The following is a 24,196-nucleotide window of genomic DNA, read 5'->3' as shown; positions in this document are numbered from 1 at the left end:
ATCCATTCTTAAATAAATCAGCCCTGAGTGCTCACTGGAAGGACAGATCCTGAAGCTGAGACTCCAATACTTTGGCCACCTCATGAGAAGAGAAGACTCCCTGGAAAAGAACCTGATGTTGAGAAAGATGGAGGGCACAAGGAGAAGGGGATGACAGAGGACAGGATGGTTGGATAGTGTTCTCGAAGCTACCAGCATGAGTTTGACCAAACTGTGGGAGGCAGTGGAAGACAGGAGTGCCTGGCGTGCTCTGGTCCATGGGGTCACGAAGAGTCGGACACGACAAAACAACTAAACAACAACAAATAAACTATGATCTGAAGCCATTGTATTTACTATGATGTAACATTCTTTGTGAGCCCAGTACCCTTTCATAATCATGTGGCTTGACCATCCTGTCCTAGATGCTCACCAAGCTACAAAGGCATGAGTCAAAAACAACTAGAAGACAAACCAAATTTTGATTTGTTTATCATCACTGCAGACTGGTGAGGTGGGTGAATTTATAACCCCAAACTTTTACAAGAGTAAAGGTTTACAAAGACTCATCCCTGTTCAATGTTTTGAGAGCTTGAGTTTTCTTTCTTGGTTGTTACTTTCTCTCTATGTTAAGTAATTAAAAATTAATCAATGACTCAATATTTGGGAAACTATAACAAGCAAGAAAAACACAGCACAATATACAAAGGTTCTATTCCACAAGAAAACTAGTTTAAAGAAATGGAATCAACAGGGAAATAGGCCTATTGTTCTACTGTACTGTGAGGGCAATTTAAAAATAATAATTGAGAATGTCCCTCCAGTATTCATGCACTAGGAAGTTAACAGGCTGACTGCAATTCTTTTTGATGATGTGCTTTTGTGTATCTGTGAGAGTCAGAGATGCTCACAATCAGATTCAGAATGATGATGATGAATGAATGTATTTAGCATCAAAAAAAGAGATGGATGAAAGTTAGCAGACTACCACAGCCAATAGATGGTATAGTCTCTTTTCATTGTGCTAGTGCTGGCATGATAAGTATAATCTTTTATCTATTACTGATGTTCTTCTCCCTAGAGTTACCTTGTGAAATTGTTTCTTTTTCTGCTTTTTACAAAACTTTGAAGGAAGAAATGTGGATTATTGTGGATTATTGTTAGTTTAACATGATTGAATGTGTAACATCTGTAAGAAATGTTGAGGGGTGCTGTGTTTTAATACATTAGTAATGTCTTATTAACAACTTAGAAAATACATGTTATTAACAAAGTGCTTTAGAACATGTATTGTTGGGATAGATTATCCTGAGGGTAGCAACCGTTGAATCTTATTTCAGCCTCTGAACATTTAAACCAGAGTTCCAAGTGAGCTGAAGAGCAGAAGCACCTCTGGCAAGACTCCCTTCTCTTTCATCCTGTTAATAAGTTGTCATGTGTAAGCAGTAGCAGGATGGTTATGAAATCTAACGTCCTGTGATTATGCGGGGGCAAGCTAGCCAAGGATGCTTAAGAAAATGTTCTAATTGGTCATCTTGCTTCAGTCTTCCACTGGAAACTGCTCTGAGAACTCTGTGGCTTGTCAATTCAGATGTCAAGCACACCTCCCTGGGCCCCCCAACCTCGTTCAATGCCAATGAAGACTAAGAAATGAATAGAAAGAGAACCTACCCACAATAATGTAAGTTTACTACTCCCCCCCTTTCTCTTTCCCTGCTTTCTCTCCCCACCTCTCTTCTCCACCAAAGTTATACTGTGTACAACATTAAAGTCTCACATCAAATATAACTGATCCGTAGAAAGGACTTTATGATCTGAAAATAGAGATGATATGTGTACTTCTGTAACCCAAGAAAATCTTTAACAAAAACAATTTTAAAAAAATGTCAAGCCCATCTGAACTGACAAATTGTGATTCACAAATTGCGGTTTCACATCACACTCTAGTGAAGCCAAAGTGATGTTTCTGTGCATTTTGTTAAACCATATATAAAAATCAGAGTTACATTTCAGAAATCAAATATTATTGCTGCCAACCTACTGCTGCAGGATGAAAAGCTTGAAGCACATATCAGTGCATGTGTGAATTTACCGTCTGTTTTATACTCTCATGCAATCCAAGACTTTAAAAAAATGGATAGTGGAAACAAGGCCAAAGCACAAACACAGCCCAGTTTCTCCAGATTTGCACAATCCTAGCAGACAAGAGAAATGAACTTTTATGTGGCTGGTCAGTGAGGAAGAAACACAAATTCCATTTCAGATTAATAGGCTCATGTTAACCTGCATTGTCGGTTGCTCTGTGTTAATAAGTGTATTTCAGTTAGTTTGTTAGACTTTATTTTTATGCCAGAAATGGTGAAACTTACCAGAAAAATAAGAAATCAAGACAACCAACTTTAAAAAAATTATGGGAATTGTTTATTGAATATTTACAGATAAACTGTAAACATAAGAACATTGGCAGGATTATTGTAATAACCTGCAGTTTTATAAGAGTATATAAAGTAGATGAATAAATGAGTAAATTATGTTAAAATGGAATATGCAGAAAATATAAAAAAATAAATTTAAGGAACTGCAGAAAGAGGGGGAAGGAAGTAAAGTTTTGAAATGTTAAAATGATTGTGAAATTATTGAAATGTATAAAACTGAAAATCATAAATATAATAATAATAAAGACATTATTTCTATGCCACCAAAAAGCCCCCAAGACAGAGCACAAAGGTTAACAAAAAATACAGATTCAAGCAGTAAACTGTAGCTTTCAGAATGTTAAGACAACAATGTCTGATAGAGCTGGAGTTAAGCACTTCTAAGGTCCCAGGCAGGGTATGTGTCAGAGCAGGTTGAAAAGCTTGCCCCTTTATGCTCTGAACATAGTCTGCCCCCTGCATGTAAGCATGTGATGTCATTTGATTACCCAACTCCCCAGGTTCCATTTTTTTACAGTCTGATCTGTGTAAACTGATAACTTTCAGAGATATTTGGGTTAGCCATCTATGCACTAGAACAGTATTGGAGGGAAAATAACTCTTGTTGAAGAAACACAGGGGAAGGCATTTTACCAAAGATTGGTTAGCAGATAAATTCTGCAGGCAAAATGAAAACAAAGATGAGATTCCTTGTCTCCCACTATAAGCTTTTTGTGGTTAAGATAAATGTTGCATGTCACATAGTCTTTTAGGGCTCTTCCCTTTCAATTTGCTTTGGGAGTCTTATTTATCCTTCTAGTTTCCACTTGTATCTGAAGTCATCTGTAGGTATTTGTTACACAGCATATTTGAGACTGAAGGCATGAGAGGATGTGTCATTCCTAATAACCTTACCACCAAATCAATGTGCAGAAACTTGAATGTGCTACACTGAAATTTTCATGTCCCCAGAGGGTGTCACAAATCTGCAGTCCTTTCCAGCTCAGACATAATGGCAAACTATAGTTAAAGGTAAAGGTAAAGGGACCCCGACCATTAGGTCCAGTCGTGGCCAACTCTGGGGTTGCGGCGCTCAACTTGCTTTATTGGCTGAGGGAGCCGGCGTACAGCTTCTGGGTCATGTGGCCAGCATAACTAAGCCGCTTCTGGTGAACCAGAGCAGTGCATGAAAACGCCGTTTACCTTCCCATCGGAGCTGTACCTATTAATCTACTTGCATTTTGACGTGCTTTCAAACTGCTAGGTTGGCAGGAGCAAGGACTGAGCAACGGGAGCTCACCCCGTCACGGGGATTCGAACTGCGACCTTCTGATCAGCAAGTCCTAGGCTCTGTCGTTTAACCCACAGCGCCAGCCGCGTCCCTTTTATGGTTTACTGCAATGTCTGAACTGACAAACCATCATTGTGGCTGTAGCTGTACAACTTGAAGCCACTGTGACTGGTTTGCCATGAGATGGAAAAAGAAATCAGGTGAATAGCACAAACCATGGCTGGGCAAGATGCTTGTGTACACTGCTAAGCAAAACCATGATTTAGTGCAAACACGAGTGGCTGCTGAAGAGAAGATTGGCAGATTTGGTCCTCTGGTTCTGCTGCTGCTACACTGCTATGAACTGAGCCATGGTTTGACTTAGCTTGCCATCTGACGCCCGTGTCATGGCCTGTCTTGCTTTAAATACAAGTTGTAATCATTTGTTATATGGCTTACCGCTTGTGTTTTGTCCAGAGAAGACAAACTATGAGCCTGGGTTCAGATTACACAGTAAGTCAAATCGTCACTTAACTCACTGGAGGAGGGTCAAAGTGACCGCAATCTCCTCTCCAGGAGCTAGCACACTTACATATTTGCACTAAGCTATGGTTCCACTGAGTGTTATATGCAAACATGGTCATTGCCCTTTTTTTTTGCTTTCAGATGGGCAATAAATTATTTTGAGAGACTTAGAAAGTGACTTTAAACCCTTTGTAGAGTAAGCATTCCATATGGAGATCACATAAAGTGTAAATACATGAGATTGTTCATTGTTTGTTCACTGTGCATTCTTTGTAAGTGAAATATTGCTTTGACAAATTTGATGAATTGTTTAGTTTTCTTTCCTGTCCTATTTCAGTGCCTTTAGGTAGGATATTATATGGATGCTTATTTGATTTTTATCTTCACAGTAGCCTACTGAAGGAGGTTAACCTGGGAGTGACTTTGCTCAAAGTCACCCAGTAAGCTCTATGGCTAAGCAAGCGACTTGAAAATAGATATTCCATGTCAAAACCCAACACTCTGTGTTGTTGACATCTCGTTACTTTTATTTCAGGTTGTTTCCCACTCCTTTATTCCAGTCATCAGCTTTCCATTGCCCAGTTCCATATCCTGCCCCTTAAATCTCCTTCCCTCACCATACCAAACTGGCTTTTAACAAGCTGAAGCTCATGGTCTTCTAAATTCAAAGCTATTAAACAGTCACTGCATAATCACTTCTTAATTAAAATTGTTGGGTTGGATCCGATTAACAGAGTTCTAATAACAGAGACTTCTGCTCATGCAAGTGGGTCTTGTGAAGAGAGAACAATTTCCCACCAATTCCCACTCATAAATATATCCTAGAGCAGTGTTTCCCAAACGTTTTTGGGCAACGGCACACCTGTTTACCGGAAAAAAATCTCGCGGCACACCACCATTAAAGCCCCGCCCCGTGACGTCAGCGCGCAGCGTCACGCCGGGAGGGACGCACAAAAGTGAACGTTTTTTCCCTTCCCCTTGCCGGGGTGGGAGGAGGCAGCAGAGCGAGGGACTGAGGGACGGCGGCAGCTGAGGCAGCGGCGGCTGTTGTGGTGGTGGCGGCGATAGCGGGCGGAGGAGGAGCCGTCGCCGGGAGTTGCTGCTGCTGCTGTTGCTGCTCCTGCCCGGACATGCTGGCCTCCTCCTCCTCCGCTGTCTCGCGCTCCTCCCTTTTGCGCGCGCTGCCCCGCCGCTCGGCACCACCACCGCGGAGCCGCCCCCGGCTCGACACGGATCCTCGCCGCCGCCGCCTCTCGCCGCCCGACTCGCCCGCCTCCCTCCCACGGCACACCAGCCAGTGTCTCACGGCACACTAGTGTGCCGCGGAACACCGGTTGGGAAACACTGTCCTAGAGGTTGGAGAAGAGGGTAGGAACTGGACAGGAAGCTGTGGCGGGATTGATGCAAATTACTTGCCCATTCTGAGAGCTGCAGCCTCTACTGAAATGTTGATTCTTCCACCAGTGGAAGGGGTACTCTAGATCCAGGTCAATGGCACTGTTCACAAGCTCATGTAGCTCATGGAACTGAGGACATTAATAACATGCAAACATCTTTTAAAAAAGAATTTAAGCAGTATATAATGAAACTTTGTGTTTGTTTGTTTTTTTTTAAATCTGACTTCTAAAATACCAGGAGGGGCAAATTATTGTATATTTCTTGGTGAAATGGTGTAATTCAAAAAATGATGATGATGATGATGATGGTACAAATAGGTAAATTAACTCTTCTAATTTGTTCACAATCTCCCAGCTAGCTGGAACAAAATGGAACCATTAAAATGTTTTCTGCAGTAAACCAATATTTCAGCTGGTTTGAGACCCTGATTAAAACCGAGCCAGGTCTACTGCTATAATATTAATAGCTGTGGCAGCTTCTGTGAAAATAGCTGTTAAATGGGGAGTAAAAAGCTTCCCACACTGCCAAAAGTGTAATAAAAATGGAACTGTCAAGTATATAATGTTGTTGGCCGAAATGATTGTGACTTTACAATTTTCCAATGCATTGAGTTTATTTGATGTACGAGATACGAGTGTTGTAAGAGGTTAATATAGAGCCTTGACTGGGGAGACTTAAAAAGTGAAAGAGCACAAGATGGAAAGTTTTTACTTATTCCATATATGGGGCAATCCTTAGTTGTGTGCTATTCTGTGGTCCCCATCCTACAGTTTTGGTCAGGCGTTGCAGCCTGCCTGAGGAAGAGAACTTGATTAGAATTGATTGTTGTGGTGATCTCTTCTACACACAAGTACAGTGTGCAACTGAACATATTTATAACACCAGATATATAAAATATAATGGACAGAATAAGTAAATTGACCCCGTCAATTTAAACCTGGCCAAAAAAACCCATGCAAATAAAAATGATTCTGTGCTGCTTCCAAAAGATGCTTAAAGGCTTGATAAGGGGGAAATCACTACCATTAAAACTTATCTGCATGTGTTTCATGGTCTGCATTCACATACTGGTAGAACAGCATGTTTCATCGATATCTGAGATATTATAATGATATGCTTCTAAGTCAGGCACATTGAATCATGCCTAAAAATCAAAGGAAGAGCCAGTGCAAATAGAGCTCTTGTCTAATATAGTCCTATTTTGGCCATTCCTTCTTTTTACACATATTAAAAATAACCACCATATACCTTATCTGGGCAAGCCCTTGAGGACTCAGAACTGATATTACAAAGTCTGGCTGTAATTCAAAGAGTTTAGTTAGCTATAGAGAAAGGAAACAGGCGCTTCTGGGACTGCTGAGAATTGCCTGATGACCCGAAGAAAGCATTTTCAGATGCTTAGTAAACGTGTTTTCTCTGTAAAGCAGCCTTTCCCAACCTGGTGCCCTCCAGATGTTTTGGACTACAAGTCCCATCAGACCCAGCCAGGTTTTGAGAGCTGTGTAGCCTAAAACAGTTGGGAATGCACTGGCTTGGCAAAGGCTGCTGCAGAGTATCTTTTAAAGGATGTATAAGCAACATGACAGCTGAAGATTCCTCTTTCCTTTTGGCTCTTAGTACATGGAGGAGAGCCTGCACCAAATTCTCTAGGATCCTCACCAGCCTCCTATAACAATTGTGTGTAGGGATTGCTGCCCGCTGTATAGTGATGCTGCACTTGTATGGCTGGTATCATTTTCCCAAACCTACCCAGCTGTGTACCAGTTAATTTAGTTCATTTATTGAGCAATTACACCCTGTGTAAGAAATTTGAAACAAACCATCATAAGAAATCATGATGGCACTGGACATCAAGTGGTATTTGTAAAGCTAAGTGAAGTAACATTGTGGTGGCGATCCTGTGCACACCTACTTAGGAGTATCCTTTTTAATTTAGTGGGGTTTATTTCCAGGTTAAAAATGCACAGGATTCCATTAGGCAAGAACTTTATTTCTGAATTTAAAATACAGGTCCTTTTGACTAGTGTGATTTCAGCTGGGGCACATGGGTCCCCCACAAATTCCTGCATTTCATTTTGTTTTAATCTACCCCTTTTCCTTCTTATTTATTGACATGGTTCTTGCATTGGTATCTAGAGATGGTTTTTCCTTTGCAGCAAGACCTGTTGTTTAAGAGCATATATCCTTTAAGTGTAGACTGGAGATACAAATATCATTTACTTTGAAAATTAATAATTCTGGCAACTACCCAGCAGGTTACTTAAGGGACCACCCATAAAGTATGTCATGTATTCAAGAGAGTGGAACCGGTATAGAAAAGTGGCAAGAAAGTAAGTATTTATTACTGGTTTAAAATAGGCAAGGGAGTAGTTAAACAAAAGACCTTAAAGTGTGACATACTTTATGGATAGTCCCTAAGCATATTTTCAAAATGGCTTCACTCACGTTCTTAAATGAATTAACTTTGGTTGCTTCCACACATAGAGCCTTATTGCTGTTGAAACATGGATTTTTCACAATTGTTTGGAAGTGAACATTACATAAGAATGTAGGAAGAGCCTGCTGGCTCAGGCCAATGTCTCATCTAGTTCAGCATCTTGTTCTCACAATAGCCAACCAGATGCCTGTGGGAAGCCTACATGAAGGACATGAGCAAAACATTGGAATTAAAAAGGAAGTTACATACAAGCAAAAGTGTTACATTACCCAACAATGCCTGCCATACAACCAAGATCTTTCTATAATGTCTACTCACAACTGAGATCTTTCTCCTGGTGGTTCTTCTTCTTCTTCTTTTTCTTCTTCTCTCGTTTAGTCGTGTCCAACTCTTCGTGACCCCATGGACCCAGAGCACACCAGGCACTCCTGTCTTCAACTGCCTCCTGCAGTTTGGTCAAACTCATGCTGGTAGCTTCGAGAACACTGTCCAACCATCTCGTCCTCTGTCATCCCATTCTCCTTGTGCTCTCAGTCTTTCCCAGCATCAGGGTCTTTTCCAGGGAGTCTTCGCTTCTCATGAGGTGGCCAAAGTATTGGAGCCTCAGCTTCAGGGAGATCTTTCTACTATTAATTGAAAGCTTCCTGTGTTCTGGCTATGCCCATGTTGTTGCATTCCTGCATGGTTGATGGATGAAGGCTGAACTGCCCCATAATTGCCTTGGCAAGATTCTCCTAACTACCCTCATCAGCTGAAGACCTGGGCAAGAACTTCTGCTTGTGTAATGGGGCTTTCTCCACTCTCCTCTCCTGCATGTCCCCAGAAATTGTATTGTAGAGTGTGTGTGTGTGTGTGTGTGTGTGTGTGTGTGTTGGGAGATGATTCCATCTGGCAGGCTGGAATGTTTGCACAGTCAGAATTATTGAAAGAGCGAACATTCAATTCCGCCCCTGCATATTAAATCGTCTTTTGTTCCCTTTGTGTGTTTATATGCATGTTGTTAAATTGCTGCTTCATTTCCATTTCCCCTTTTCTTTCCATTATAGTGAAATAGCACTATTTCACCATAATGGTAAATAAAAAGCGGAAATAAATAATGAAAAGAAACTAGTAATGTAATACCCAATCTTTGGGGAACACCGGGTGATTAAATAAGGGGCAATTCATCACTGATCTTCCAGCTGCCCTGAGTAGGAAACCAGTAAAATTGGAAGAACCTGTACTGTAATCAGGAAGCTTTACATTTGAAGGCATAGTTAACTCTAAAAACAACCTGTTTTTAAAAAGCAAAAATCCTATCACAAATCAGGCCTGGAAAAACTAGAGGAGGATGAACAGAATGCAATGATTTGACAAGGATTCACTGTAAAAAGTTGCAATTCCAAAGCAACCTTTGTTGATTGCCTTACCTTATCTATATCTCATATCAAAAGTCTGGTGTTTTTCCCCTCATTTTGAAGAAAAGGGTAATCCAAAATTTGCTAACCCAAAGGTTGAGTGCTTCTTTTTAATCTTTAAGCCTACTGCATTCATTGCAGGCTGTTTATATTCAAAAGAAGAGAGAAAGCACAGCAAACAATTGCAGATATGAAAGTATTTATCAGCCCTAAGCTGCCATGTTTTATTAGTTTATATCCCTACCTTCTGGCTCTGTTAAATTTGCAGGTTTGTTCAGAATTATTTATCAATTGAATGGTAACCACTGTAATAAGGAAGATGCATGATACAGCTTATATGCATGAGTCAAAAAGCTTTGTTTTTAAGCACACTGCTCAAAATTCAATTAAAAGGTTTGTTGAAGTAAAGGTGATTTGTTTTACTTTTGCTTGCTTGCTTTTGCTGCAGCCTTCACTACAGCTCTATTTAGCGAAGTTAAAATGTGAACCATTTTTTATTACAGTGTAGTGGGGGGAGAGTGAGAATGCGCACAGCAACCATCCTGTTCTTACCAGTTTATCAACTAAGGATTCCAGCTGGGAATTTACACATTAATAGAGGAGGATGTAGGAGAGTATTTCCTTCAAAAGCTACCATAGTATGATTTATTTATTCTCCTTGGTGGAGTCTGTGGCTGCTGCCATTTTAACTACCTAAACTACAGACTGAAATAAATTTCCACTTCACACTAGCCATAGATGAGGGATTCTCAGGAGGGGAGGATTAGGGAGGGATCCTTGAGATTTACTCCTTATAGAAGACTGATAGGAGTGATTCATTTCTGAGCAGGTGCCATGTCACACTGCACAACGGGAAGACAAAAACAAACAAACACAAAATTGAACCTTTATTATTACCCCACCCATCTAACTGGGTTTCCCCAGCCACTCTGGGTGGCTTCCAACACACACACACACACACACACACACACACACACACACACACACCATTCCTTGTGCAGGCCTGCCTTCAGATGTTTTCTAAAGTTTGTATAGTTACTTATCTCCTTGGCTCGGGGGTCGCATAACTCCATACCGTCCAACATTTCTCTGTTGAAATAGAGCTATCCTGCCATACCCTCCAAATTTTCTCCAATGAAAATAGGGACATCCTAAGGAAAAGTGGAGCATTCTGGGATCAAATCAGAAACCAGGATTGCTTCTGTAAATCTGGGACTGTCCCCAGAAAATAGGGACACTTGAAGGATCTGAGAGTCTACTTGGCCAAATACGTATTGAGAATATTGGTGTGTGCACATTAACAGAGGTAGAGGATATGCCAAGCTGAAAATTAACTATCCTGGAAATAAAGAAGAGTATATAAAGGCTGGTAGCAAAACCTCTTTTTGAAATTGAAAATAATATTTGACATTCCACTGGGGCTTTGGAGTGTTCAGTGCATCGTTCATATACACTGGAAATTTTACACCATCATATTTATCTTTACAACAACCTTGTGCGATAAAAAAAATCATATTATTTCATTTTAAAAGGACAAATCTGGATGCCTTGGCGGGCTGCACAAGCGCTCCAAATCTGCTTTGGTTGTCGGTCTGAATTTGCCAGTGTGCCATTGAATCCTACCTGCAAAATGTGATAATGTCTTTGCTGATCAATTGGTGGCTAGAGGAGCCCTTCATGTTTGGGAGAAAGCATCCTAGGTGCATAAATAATAGTCTTTGGGGTGAAAGGCTGTGCAAGGTAGCCAGAGTGGGCCCCTAGATTGCCTCTTACCAGTGCTGGCAAACATCTGTTCCAAATTGAAGGCCACGGAATAAGTAAATCGTTTAAGTGGAAGAGGAGTAGGCAGCAAAGATCTACTTCTTGCTATATGAAACCTATCTTGTTGAGTTGATAAGAGCAGATCAGGCCAAACCACGAGGGAAGAGAGGGGGATATATTTGTATGTAAAACTCCAGTTAGTATTGGATGTTACAGTGTTTTCGATTTGATACAGAATGATCCAACATTAGCATTATGCGATGTAAGCATTTTGAATTTCCCAAGATGAGGTTTTTATACTGAATGTTTGGTGCTCGCTTTCTGGCATTTAGTGTTATTGAATGTTTACTTCTGAAACAAAATTACTTGGGACACTGCCAGCTCAGATGTTCAATAGCAGGAAATACGTTGTGGATTGAAAACACACACACACCATGAGTTGTAATCTTCAATCATGCAGGGCTGTTCAGAGTTGTGGTGAACATTTGCAATTTCTGTTTCTGTATGTCTGTCAGATATCCATAGCCATTGGTAACTAAGGACAAGGGCTGCTGTGATCAATAGAATAAATTCCCACTGGGAAATGGACTTTGAAGTTGCAGGTACAAACTGAGGTTTTGCTTATCCTTGTTTTTATTAGCGCAGCAAAAACACATATTGGACACGGATTATAATTTCTGCTTCGTTGGGGATACAGCACTCAGTACCTTAGAGCATATATTTGGGTGATATTCAGAAATAATTTTGTCCAGGATTTGCACCTGCTAGTCTTTGTACAACAAATAAGGTGTTTTCAAACCAAGAATATGGTTGCAAATATTGTAAAACTGCACTTAATCCTTGAGCATTAAGGGAATTGGGCCGGCAGGTGGGGAGCACAGGGTCTGAGGCTGCCTTCCTATGAGAAAATGAAGAACAGGTACCTTATGTGAGGAGCTCTCTGTTTGCATTGGGATGTGTGTGCAAAAGGAGATTAGAAAACAATTAACTGGAAGACGTGGAATGAACTTGCTGCTTTGGAATCTGCTCTGTTTGCTCCCCCATCCCCTTTGCATATACTCCTGAGGGAGCAAGGATAGCTATGGTTAAATATTCTTAACAGCACTAACCTAAACATCCTTACTTAAAAATAAATTTAATGTGGCTTGCTTCCTAATAAGTATGCTTAAGGAGTATAGCCTCAGTTAGCCTTTTATTATATCATGCCTATTTAAAGGTAAAATATCAGGAGTCAGTGTTGCAGGCTGCAATGCTGCAGTTAATGTGACTGCAGGAGCAGACAAAAAACCCACTTAAAATAACACTGCCGATATTGTAGCACTGGCAGCCACTTTCCCAATAACTCCATCCTTACCCCTCATCAATCATAATATGATTGGTTCAATATTGCCATACATTAGCTATACATTGGCTGTTCCAGCTTACTGTGTATTCCCTTGTTGCTTCTCTTATCATTGCGGGTGTGTATGTGTGTGTGTCTGGATTTGGCCAAGTCCAAAATCCTTATCTCACCTGGGATACTGGAACCTAGGGAATGGACTCTTCCTATTCAGACTTGATTTGGCTGTTGAAGCTGCCCAGAGTGACTCTGGGGCAACCTGGTCAGATGGGTGGGGTACAAACAAATTATTATTATTATTTTATTTTATTTTATTTATTTTATTTTATTTATTTTATTTTATTACTACTACTACTACTATTCTAGTGATTGAGATAGAATGTGAGTTTAGGGGGCATGCTCCATGTATAAAAGATTATGCACATTTAGTTTCCTACACATGCATCACCAAAATATAAATGAGCTCCTCATTTCAGAAACAAGAAGTGATGGTAAGAAAAATAGACTTGCTTATTGAGGAACTTAATGTCTGTTGTTGCTTCAGTTCTGCCCCTTTTCTTTTTATTAAGACAGTGATATATTAGAAATTGTTTGATTATAACAGAAATAGAAGTGCTTATGGAACAATAGAAATGTAGTTGGCACTATTTTTTTTTAATAACTGAAGACATTCACAGAGGAGTGCAGTTTAGAGCTTTGATTCTGCAGATGTTTAATGGACATGTTCATACCAAGATCCCATGAGTATTTATCCTTTCTCTTTAAGTGTTTAGCATCAAACACAACTTAATATACACCATGGAGGAAAATTGTCTTTGAAGCAGCCCCAGGTCTATGGCATTCTGTAGAACTCAGCAGTTGTTTTCCATGCTACTGCTGTCAAGTTCAGTTCCTCTGTGCAGCAGGAATCATGGGCTTCTGTTGTGACTTTAGGATTGTAACCGATTCTGCTGCATAGAATGTGTGTATCTGCTGATAAGAATTCATTATATTGTCCTTTTAGGAGCTACAGTGCTTTCTGGGGAGATAGTTTTGTTTCATCCCTTCTGCATTTTGTGGGTGTGTCTTATTTGAGGGATTGCAGCTTCCTATTCAGTAGATATGGTATTATCTACAGTTATTCATGTTACGTTACTTTGTATTATACACAGAAAGCTGCTGAATATTCATCTGTTACGCTAATGGCCCTGGATATCTGGCTGAGGTGTCTTGTCTCCTAATAGTGGAATATCTCCTTGACTGGTTAGAACAGAGATTTTCAACCTTTTTGAGTCCATGTCTCCCTTGATCAACTACATTATTTCTTTGTCACCCCTGTGGGGCTCAGGAGCCCAGCTATGTCACCCCTTGCCTGCAGAGCTGTCAGCCTCTTACCCTTTTTCGAACACCCTCCCTTGGGGAGTGTTCCCTCAGTCTCCTCTCCTCTCCCCGGGAGTCCTCTGGGCAGGTGTTGCTGCCTCCGCTGGATTGCTGTCCCACCATGTGATTGTCCTTTTTATTTTTATCTATCACCAAAGCATGATTCATGTTTATTGTGACGTTTCCTGTTATTAGGACATTCTTAAGCTTGTGTACAGTGGACCCTCTGGTTACGTTACCTTCGGGTAATGTAGCTTTCGGGTTGCGAAAGTGTATTCTTCTGGGTTTCGCTGTGTGCGCATGTGCAGAAGTGCTCTATTGCTCCACGCGTGTGCGCAGAAGCGACGCCTCTATTTGCGGATTTTTCGGGGTACTTACAGACCCCTGGAACGAATTACATTCGTATCCAGAGGGTCCACTGTTTTTGGTCTGTTTCTTCGAGACCACCAACCTGTTTATGATGAATGAGGTGCATGAGGATCAGGTATCCCAAACAGAACAGTCCACTTCAGGCACAATGATCTGGGTTTAATAAATTATGGTTTATTAAATCATGAAGGAACATTGTGCCCATGCGTTCCCTTTCCTCCTTCCTTTTCTCACATGTCATCATATAGTGGCCCAATTTACACATCACATTGAAGCAAATTGTGATTTAATGTGAATGAGCTGTATGGTGGTGCAGGCTGCGCATAAGTTTCCATAGTGTTCCTCCTTGCTGCTGGGCTGAGCTTTGGGGGTGGGGGTGGGGGGGTGGGATGCTTTCTCCTGGGAAAGTGCCCAGTTTGCCCTTCCATAAATAGTATTTGGATGGGCACAAGGGTCATTCTCAGTGCAAAAAAGACCTGGCTTATTAGAATGAGGTCTACAATTGAACTGTGCCATGGTTTGCAGACTTAAGGTTCCTTTACCCCTGTTTCTTGCAACTTAATATTTCATAATTTTCATGTCCGGAAAGAGATTTCTTTCCTGCTCCTCCTGCACTTCTTCCTTTTTCTTTTTTATATCAGTTGGGGGATAAAATCAAATTCCTAAAAGAAATATTGTGTGCATATGAATTAAGCTCCTTGTTTTGGAGGCGCTGTCCCTAAAATGTTTACAGTGAAAAGTAAGAAATAAATTACACACACACACACACACACACACACACCATGGATCAACAGCCTGACTTTTTGATTGTTGTCAATAATAGCAGAGTGTAAGCTCACTTTTTCCTGTTAGCAACTGTGCAGTTTAAAAAGCTACAGCAAATGCCAGAGAACCATAGATCCCTAAAACACATCCTGAACTAGCTGGGAATGGTTTTTTCTTTAGAAGTCTTTATAGAACAGAGAGGCTGCGGCTGGTCAAGGGTAAAAATAGTTCCGAGTTTTCAATTGCTACATTCCTGCTGGAGCCTGAAATCATGAATCAGGACTCCACTCAGACACTGCAAGGCTGAGCAAGGGAGCTGTGGTATGTAAGGCAGGAGGGGAACAAGCAGCAAGCCGAGATGAGCCTACCCACAGCTTCGCTAATCCTTTGGGATGGACCTGTCTTACTTTTGCAGCCCCAACCAGGTACAGTGTATGTCGTGTTGTCTTGGGTTCTGGTGGCTCTCTCTAGCACCGTAATGCTGTAAATACAATGATGACATGGTCTGAACTGTGCAAAATGTTTAATTTCCTTACCCTCAACCAAATTCAACTTTTTAAGGGCTCTTTCATTGCACGTTAAAGCTGACAGAGCTTTTAAAGTCCTGTGTGTTGGCTAAAGTTTTAGATATACACCTTCTGGCCACTTGCTGTGCTTGAATTTGAGTTTACCTATGTTCCTAGTTCTTAGGGAAAGTTTCCAGCCGCCAATTGTTTGGGGGGAATCTAGCTACTGGAATTTATAGAGATTCCAAGCCGCTCTCATTTGGCCAGAAGCCTGATAAAATTAGCACTACCTCCAAGGCAGTTTTCAGCAAGAGAAGTTGCTAGAGATGGATAGTTCAGTTTTCAGTATGCATTAGTAGAGTATGGTGTGTCTGGTTGTGAATTAGAGCCTAAATTATGTGAATGATAATACACATGAATGAGGTCAGAAATAAATAGCAAGGAAGTTGCGTTATGGATTATGGAGATCAACACCAATTTAGGTTGTAGTGCTGATCGGACTTCTTATCTGGCTGGCGTTCAGTTTTAGCGAGTTGCTGGAAAGGAGTTGGTAAGGCATAAGGATGTAATTTTATTTGTATAATGTATATTTATTTAACTGCTGATTTTATTTAGATGGGGGGAATTAGGCCAACTGTCTTTTTTAATTTCTGACTTCTATCAATAATGTTAACATGTACTCTATGTAAACAGTTTAGAATTTTTTACAGGTTAGCACTATACAAATTCTGATAAATTCATTGTTATTTATTATATTTAATATAAATAAATAAAATTGGTAAAATGCTAAAAAGGAAGAATGTTCATATGGCTTACCATCATCATCATCAAGTATTTTTGATTTAATAAGATCAGGTATAACTCAAAGCATAGTTCATATTACATCCAAAGATCACAGGGCAGTTCACGGCATAAAAATACAAAATAAGAACACAAAATACACAATAAAACAAAAAGAAACCAATTAGCCCCCTCCAACAAACACACTTAAAAGGCCATAGCATGTTTAATCAACTGAACACCTGGTTGAAGAGAAACGTTTTCACCTGGTGCCTAAATATATGTAATGATGGTGCCAGGTGAGCCTCCCTGGGAGATAAACTTCATGTAGAAGGATCATCTCCCTCCACCAACTTGGCAGTACTTACCTTCTTATGAGCCTGTAGTTTCATGCCCTACAAGACTGGTAGTATGACCCCATCATCAACACACAGTTGGTATTTTTCAGGTGGCCTCTGTCCCCTGAGATCAAGCAACCACTTTGCACCAGATGATTAACGTCCTTTTAAGTCTCCCATACACTGTACTGACATTGGTCTGGTTTGTATGCAATACTAAGCCAAACCAGTGCTTTTTTCCTGGGGGGAAGCCGGGGTATGCATACCCCTAAACATTTTGTGAATCTTTGTACTTTTGTCCATTTACTGTATTTATTTTTTCTGGATTTGAACTATAAAATGGTGATTTTCCTGAGTCAAAATGAGAGTACTGTACCATTACACTTTTTTTAAAAGAAAAAAAGTGCTGAGCCAAACTATGACATGCTATAGTGTGAGCTAAGCCATGGTTTGACTTAGCATTATGTGCAACTGTGGGCTTGTGGCTTGTGGACCACAACACAGCGGGCTAGGGTTTACTGGGAGGGCTAAGGATTCTGGATGTGTAAGACCAGCGTGAATGATATGACAGCATTTTGGAAAACAGCCACAACTTTATTGATTATAGATGTAAGTAAGTTTTGGCATAGGCATTGGGTATATATAGGCATTGGGCTTTGGCATAGGCATTGGGCATCAATGGCTGGCCGCGTGGGTCAACCCCACCCCACCTCCTCAGCATCTGCACCAGGCGTAAGTTGTCTTCGACTAAACAAGAATTGCTTGTGGTTGATACTCATGTTATCTTTGCGGGAGACAAACCACAAGCTCTCGTTCACATGTAACCCTAAGCCAGACCATGACTTAGCTCTCTGTAGCGTTGCAGCAGCAGGACCAGGAAAGGAATACAATGGCCACCAATTTCTAAATGGGTACTAGCATGCTTGGTTGTTCATGCTAAGCCATAATTTGGCTTAGTGTTCTGTGCAAGTAGAGCCATTATACTTGGGCTTTCCAGACAGTGTTTTATCCACCCTGCCTCTACTGTCATTCCTCTGTGCCTTGTAGACATACAGGGAACCAGCATTCATTCTGCAATTAAAAAGGGGTCATGTGCAATGCATGGGCATATTCCATTCTCAAAACAAACAAACATGTAGATATTCCCCACTAGCAACAAGGATAATTTTATGTAGCATTGAGCCAATCAGGATTATGAAAGACTGTGATCACTTGCCCTAAAGATGGCTCTGACTTACTAGTGGCAGATATAGAGCATGACAGTTTAGGAGATTTGAGAGCTTGGTTTGTGTATTTGTATTTTATTGATCATCTGAAGAGAGCACAGTTATGGCAACCTTTTGTGTTGGCAAAATCCCTCTGACACATGATATTTCCATAGCTTTCTTCATTTAGGAACAGGAATCTTACAGAGCATTGCAATTATAAGGTTAAGAATCTTCCACACAGCATTTCTGCAGAAGGGTGTGGATTCTCATTATTTGTGTGTGTGTTTTTCTGTTCCCTGTGAGATACCCTGTTGTACTATCAAAGAATTTCACCCAGTCTTAAAATACTGTATTGCATGACAGGCAAATCTCCAGCAGTTGCGGTGTGGGTGTTTCACCTGTCCCATAATTTTCCTATTAATATCAAAAATGCAATGGATATTTGTGGCATTTGATGATAGTTTACTGTACCGTTAGTATCTATGGGAAACTTGCTCTGATGCTATATGTCACACACCTCACTTGTAAGACCCTGGTACTTTTTATCGTCTCTCCAGTTGTCTTTTGAATACTGCCGTCTACTGACATTTCTGCAAAGGACTGGACACAAGCTTATCTTTAAGCACATGAGTAGTTTCATAGCCATTCCACTTTGTTATGCCCAGAGTGAAGTAGCTATTTAAGAGCTTGGCACGATCAAGGCAACATTGCACTTTTGTAGGGTCAAGTTCTAAGCAAAACTACTAAGTTTAGTGACAGTGGCCAAGTCAGGAATTGTAGTCAGCTTGTCTTTTGTCCTTATGACCTGTACTCCTGTGAGAAGCTTGTTAGGTGTGAGCAGCAAGATTTTTCAGGCTGTGACAAAGCATATTCTTTATGTAAGTCTGTTAGTAGTTAGTATTCGTTATAAATAATAGTTAGTGTTTCCAACTGCAAAAGAACTTGTCCAATTAATGATATGCGTGTACATAAGACATTGAAAGAAGTGGGCTTAAGCACATTTAATTCTGCATTGCATTATGGCCAATAAGTAGAAACTTAAATCTTAGGAAAATCTTTAGAATGTATGTTACTTCTACATTCTCAAATTGTTGGAGTAGTTGTAAACAAGAAGGGCATTATCTCCACATGTGGTGGGCTTGTTCAGCTGAGAAATCTTGGAAGGAAGTAATCATCCAGGCAATTAGACAAATACTGCAATTAGACAAAACTTGAGAACCTGCTAAGCACCTTATGAGGTTGTTTTAAAGATTTTGCTCTGGATAAATATGACAGATTAGCAGCAAATCTTATAGTAGGGGATAGCATACTGAATATTTGTCATTGCAGTGCTTCATGAACAAACCCGTTTGGAACATTGTGAATAAGCAAGATTTAGTAATTATATTAAAATCATACAAGATTAATATCAAATTGACAATTGTGAAGCAGACTAGGGTCAACCAGGCTTTATGTTGGGGGGCAGAACCTCAGTTCGTTAAGTATATTTATTGATTTACTTTATTGGGGGGCAGCTGACCCCCTCCCCCTTGGCTATTCCCATGATTGCAAAGGATGCCCTATAAATTTCCCATTACAGTGGTACCTCGGGTTAAGTACTTAATTCATTCCGGAGGTCCGTACTTAACCTGAAACTGTTCTTAACCTGAAGCACCACTTTAGCTAATGGGGCCTCCTGCTGCTGCCGCGCCACCGGAGCACGATTTCTGTTCTCAGCCTGAAGCAAAGTTCTTAACCTGAAGCACTATTTCTGGGTTAGCGGAGTATGTAACCTGAAGCGTATGTAACCCAAGGTACCACTGTACTTAGGGCCCAACTGCACATGAACAAGAGGCATGCATGAATTCCTGAATTTCTTTCAAAAAGCAGCTGCAGTCTACCTGCCCTTGATTCGGATAGCAGGGGGAGAAGGATTAACTCTGTACCATTTTCCCAGTGAACACCCCCCAATATTTAACTAGTAGTGGTATATGCGACAGCTACTGGGGCCGAGACAGTTTCACCCCAGTCCAGTCCAACTCCCTGCGATGCATGAATCTTTTTGCCCCAACAACAACAACCTTGTTGCTTCAAGGAGTTGCTTTTTTCACAAAAGCACCTGATGCTGTCCAGATTATAAATTTTTTTCCCCTTGTGCAAGAGACTTCTATTTGTCTGCCACATTCTGCTTTTAAGCAAACTCCTTCGTTTTACCTTAATGCCCCTCTCTATTTTCCCACACTGCTTTCCTTAAAGGTAAAAAGACTTCACTTTTTAAAAAACAAAACAAAAAAAAAACACAGCAAACCCTTGGCAGCCTTCCTGTGCTTACAGGAAATCCCAGCTGAAAATGTCCCAGGGTTTCCTGGAAAGGCAAGTACCCAGGAAGGCTGCTGGTTGCAGACCAGCAGAGAAAAGATTTGTAGAATGAAAGAACGTGCTCCTTGGCTGCCTTGAAAGGAAGGTGTGTGCAAACTCCTCACGCCACTGAAAATTTCTCTCTCCTTGGATAGTTTCCAAGCACAAGCATTTTTTTTCTCATTATTTATTGAATGGAGAATTGATGAAAAATAATGTGGGATAAATTTTTGCATAGCTCTAGTTCTTGGCTTCCTTGTCCTTTGGAACCAGCAGGGTTGCCAGCTGGACAGCTGCAGCACTGACTTCCCTTTTAAAGGCCTCCAACATTGCCCCACTCCTCCACTGTATATGGAGCTTAGCTGCATCTTAAAGGTGTGTGTGTGTGTGTGGGAGCAATGGCATGGTTGTGCGTCCACCACAGCAAAGCTCCCCCTATCTTATGCATGCACATGACTCCTGACTATATTCTCCTGTTATCTCTCTGAGATTACCTGAGAGAGTATTACTATGCTCAGGGGAAAACACACTCGGAGATCACATTGATTGTGTCTGTGTATCTGTGTGTGTGTGTGTAGAAATGTCCTGAAGTGCCTAACAGGAAGCCAAGAACTGAGTTGTGCTTGTTTTTGGCACACATTGAACAAAGAATGGCAGAAACTCCAGGCATGTTGCTTAAGTAGTTTCACTCGGGTTAAGGGTCACTTTGGATTAATCCCAAAGTTTATTTGGGGAAATGTTTTGTTTTATCTAAATTAGCATACTTATCTTTAATGTTTGCTTTAATAAGAAGCTGCAGTTCGCTAGCACTTCTTTTGCTTTATCCTTGCAACCACATGTGCTTTGTCAACATTGATTTAGCCTCCTAGGAGCCATTTCAGATAACATGGAACGTGCTTCCAAGTTCTTATCTTGTCTGAAATAACCCTATGAGGTAGGTCGATGGTATTTATGGAGGGGGGGGCATTCCTTGGCTGAACTGCTGAATATTTCTCAAGATGAGAAATGGTTCTACCTCCACTGTCAAAGGCATTATGCTTCTGAATGCCAGTTGCTGGGAATCACAGGAGGCCAGAGTTCTGTTGTGCTCATGATCTGCTTTGAGGTGGTCGGCCACTGTGAGAACAGAATACTGGACTAGATGGGCCATTGGCCTGACCCATGTTCTTGTTGCTTACACTATCTCACAATGCCATACTCTCCAAAACAAGGACACACACGTGCTTATAAGGCCTCCTTTTGTCTCACAGATGGACCTGCTTGCCCCGGCCCCCCCAGGATTTCCCCCCAAATCTGTTTTGTGCTTTTGGGCTTTCTTCTAGTTTGCCGATACCTCCCCTTGGTTTGGGGTGGTGCCATGTTGGCTGTGTCAGCAATGGCTTTCGCCTCCTGAACATTGTTTATATTTTTCATGTTTTATTATATGAAGGCCATAAAGGTGTATAATTGTTTAAGAGCTTACACAAATGGTCTTCTTTCATGAGCAATAATGAATGATTCTGTGAATGGGAAGGAACCTTATATGATATCAGCATTTTTAGGAAGGATGGGGAGAAGTGAGCCACACAAGCCTGAGGGTTCTTCATGGTTAATGTATGTAGCACCAAGCATAGGCGCCGACTCCATGGGGCCTGAGGGGGCCCGAGTCCCCTCAAAAATTCGTTTGGGGGGAGCCCCCCCAATAATCTTGGGCGCCCCTCCAGCAGAGCAGCGTCGCCGAGCATCAGCCTTTGTGGCCTTACCTGCCGCGGCGCCGCTGCACCTTCGTACCTGTAGAAGCACCCGAGCACCAGAAACAGCGCGAGGAGCCCCATGGTGTCTGCCGCCTCTCCGCGCGCGAGAGGATCCGCAGCGCAAGACAGGGGATCGCATGCACACGAACCAAGACACAGCACGAGCCGGGGGGGATGGGGGCGCGGTGCAAGCGGGCTCTACCCGGGGCAGCAAGCGCGGAGTGGCATCCCTGCTCCCCGACGTGCCTCCCTCGTCCTGCAAGGCGCCGCGATGCCGAAACCCTCCGGCTGCGCAACAGGCGCTCACTTCCCGGGAGGGAGCCCTGCTCTCCCCGCCTCCCTGTTCCGCGGGGCGGGCGGCCCCCGCCGAGGCGCCTCTTGGTGCAGAGACAACGACAAGCACCCACCGTCCCACGGAGTTTGCTTGGCCAAGGGGCCAGGGCAGCCGTGCAGGTTGCAGCAACCCTCCTTCCCCAAAAGGGCAGCCCTCTTGCTTTGTTTGCATCTCTCGCCGCGCCTGGGAATGCCGCCGCCTCACCCAAAATGTCAAATGCTTGGAAATTCAGCTCACCTTAAAAAAATTAAAAAGGATTGCCTGCTTCAAGAGCGTGGAGGGGAATAACTAACCCGCAAGCAACTGGGGTGGGAAGGGGGAAATGCAGCCTTGCATTATAGAAAGAAAATCTTTAAAGAAAAACTTTAAAACTCACTAATTTTCATCTAAAATTTAGAAAACTTCCCGGGGCAGGACCCCGGTATGCCCCCCCCCAATATTTTTTATAAGTCGGCGCCCCTGGCACCAAGCCACAAGTTTGCATTATGTCTGGTGGCGTTTGTGCATGGAGAATATCAGTTTGGTTCAGGATTAAGCAGGTGGCAAAAGATTTCCATTGCGGTGTCAAAAAGGGATAGAACTTTTTTTATGTATGCTACAACAGCAGCAAGAATACTCATCGCAAAGTATTGGAAGACACAAGATCTACCCACTCTGGAAGAATGGCAGACGAAGGTGATGGACTACATGACATTGGCTGAGATGACAGGCAGAATCCGTGACCAGGGAAAAGAGACAGCGGAAGAAGAATGGAGAAAATTCAAAAGTTATCTTAAGGACCACTATAAACTTCATGAATGTTAGAATGTTGTGGTTTTCAGGAATAAAGGGATACAGTGATATAAGGTCAGAATAAAGAAAAGACTAAGATGACAGAGGGTGGAAAGCAACAATTGGGAGTTGCTATAAAACTTTGGACATTGGGATGCAGAAAGGGGGGGTATGGGGGAGTCCCGGAAAAGAGGTTTATGAAAAAATGTTATGAAATTATACGTGTTTGTATGTCTTTTTAAGTGTTTGTTTGTTCTTAAAAAAATCTGTAAAACCAATAAAAATTTTATAAAAAACAACAACAAAAGATTTCCATTGCGTGCAGCTCAAGTTTGGAGGCTTTTTTTTTTGGCCCCTTAGTATTCCTGCATATGCACAGTGATACCGCTTCTCGGACCTGCAGAATTCTAGAAACAATGTGCAAGGGAATGTGTGCAATCATTTCATGAGACCCTTGCAGGCTGCAGAAACAACAGCTGTTGGTACCATTGGTTCATACATGCATTGCAGGGCAGTTCTTTTCTCATGATTGGTGTGTAATGCAAGTCACTGCTGGCAGCGGAGGTGCTGAACAGTGAGAGCGTTGGTAAGTTTGGGTGCTGTCTCATTTTGTTTTAGTACATGTCAGTCTGCAGCATCTAGCAATCTCCCATCCTAACTAGCAGCTCCAATGCACTAGCAGGGCATGTGCTCTCCTCTTTCAACTATTTCTAGCTAGCATTTCCACCACAGAGTGTAAGACTCTGTTATGGATCATGAGCTAAGAAATCCATCACATGAGATGTGCGCGCTCATCGCATTTTCTGTCTATGAGGCTGTGGCATAGCTAATAGCTGAAGAGTCTTATGCTGGCAATGGGTAGTTTTTTGAAAGCAGTAAAATGTTCGTTCTCATCATGGGTAGCTTTATCCGCTGGATGGTGAGTTAATGGAATATTAAGTATAGAAGATGACCTTTCATTGAGAGTGAGTTATGAGGGTGAGAATTGTGACAAAAGTCTATTGCGTTTCTAAAGTTGTAAGCAGAACTGAAAGTTAATGCCATTTTGAGAAAAGTTCACTCAGGAATCTATCTGACAGAGATGCTTGGTAATCATTTTAGCTTCAATTATATAAGGCCACATAAAGTATTTGCTTGGAAATTCTCATGCCATAAATACAGATGGCAGGTACTAAA

General features: G+C 41.6%; 1 protein-coding gene across 9 annotated transcripts in view; it reads left to right on the top strand.

Annotated features, from left to right (window-relative positions):
- The window catches only part of TSPAN4 (tetraspanin 4), a 486,061-nt gene that overhangs the window by 223,042 nt on the left and 238,823 nt on the right, over window positions 1-24,196 (top strand). The window contains exon 1 of one of the 9 annotated variants that reach the window (XM_082230622.1): window positions 15,342-15,438. The exons of the other annotated variants lie outside the window; for them this stretch is intronic. Coding sequence (XP_082086748.1) covers window positions 15,372-15,438 — 67 coding nt within the window. The 5' untranslated portion in view covers window positions 15,342-15,371. Of the gene's footprint in view, window positions 1-15,341; window positions 15,439-24,196 lie in introns of those variants that run through there. 9 annotated transcript variants of the gene reach the window in all.

This window comes from Podarcis vaucheri (assembly GCF_965113315.1).
Source record: "Podarcis vaucheri genome assembly, chromosome: 1".
Taxonomy (NCBI): Eukaryota; Metazoa; Chordata; class Lepidosauria; order Squamata; family Lacertidae; genus Podarcis; species Podarcis vaucheri.
This window is presented reverse-complemented; position numbering and strand designations above follow the sequence as displayed.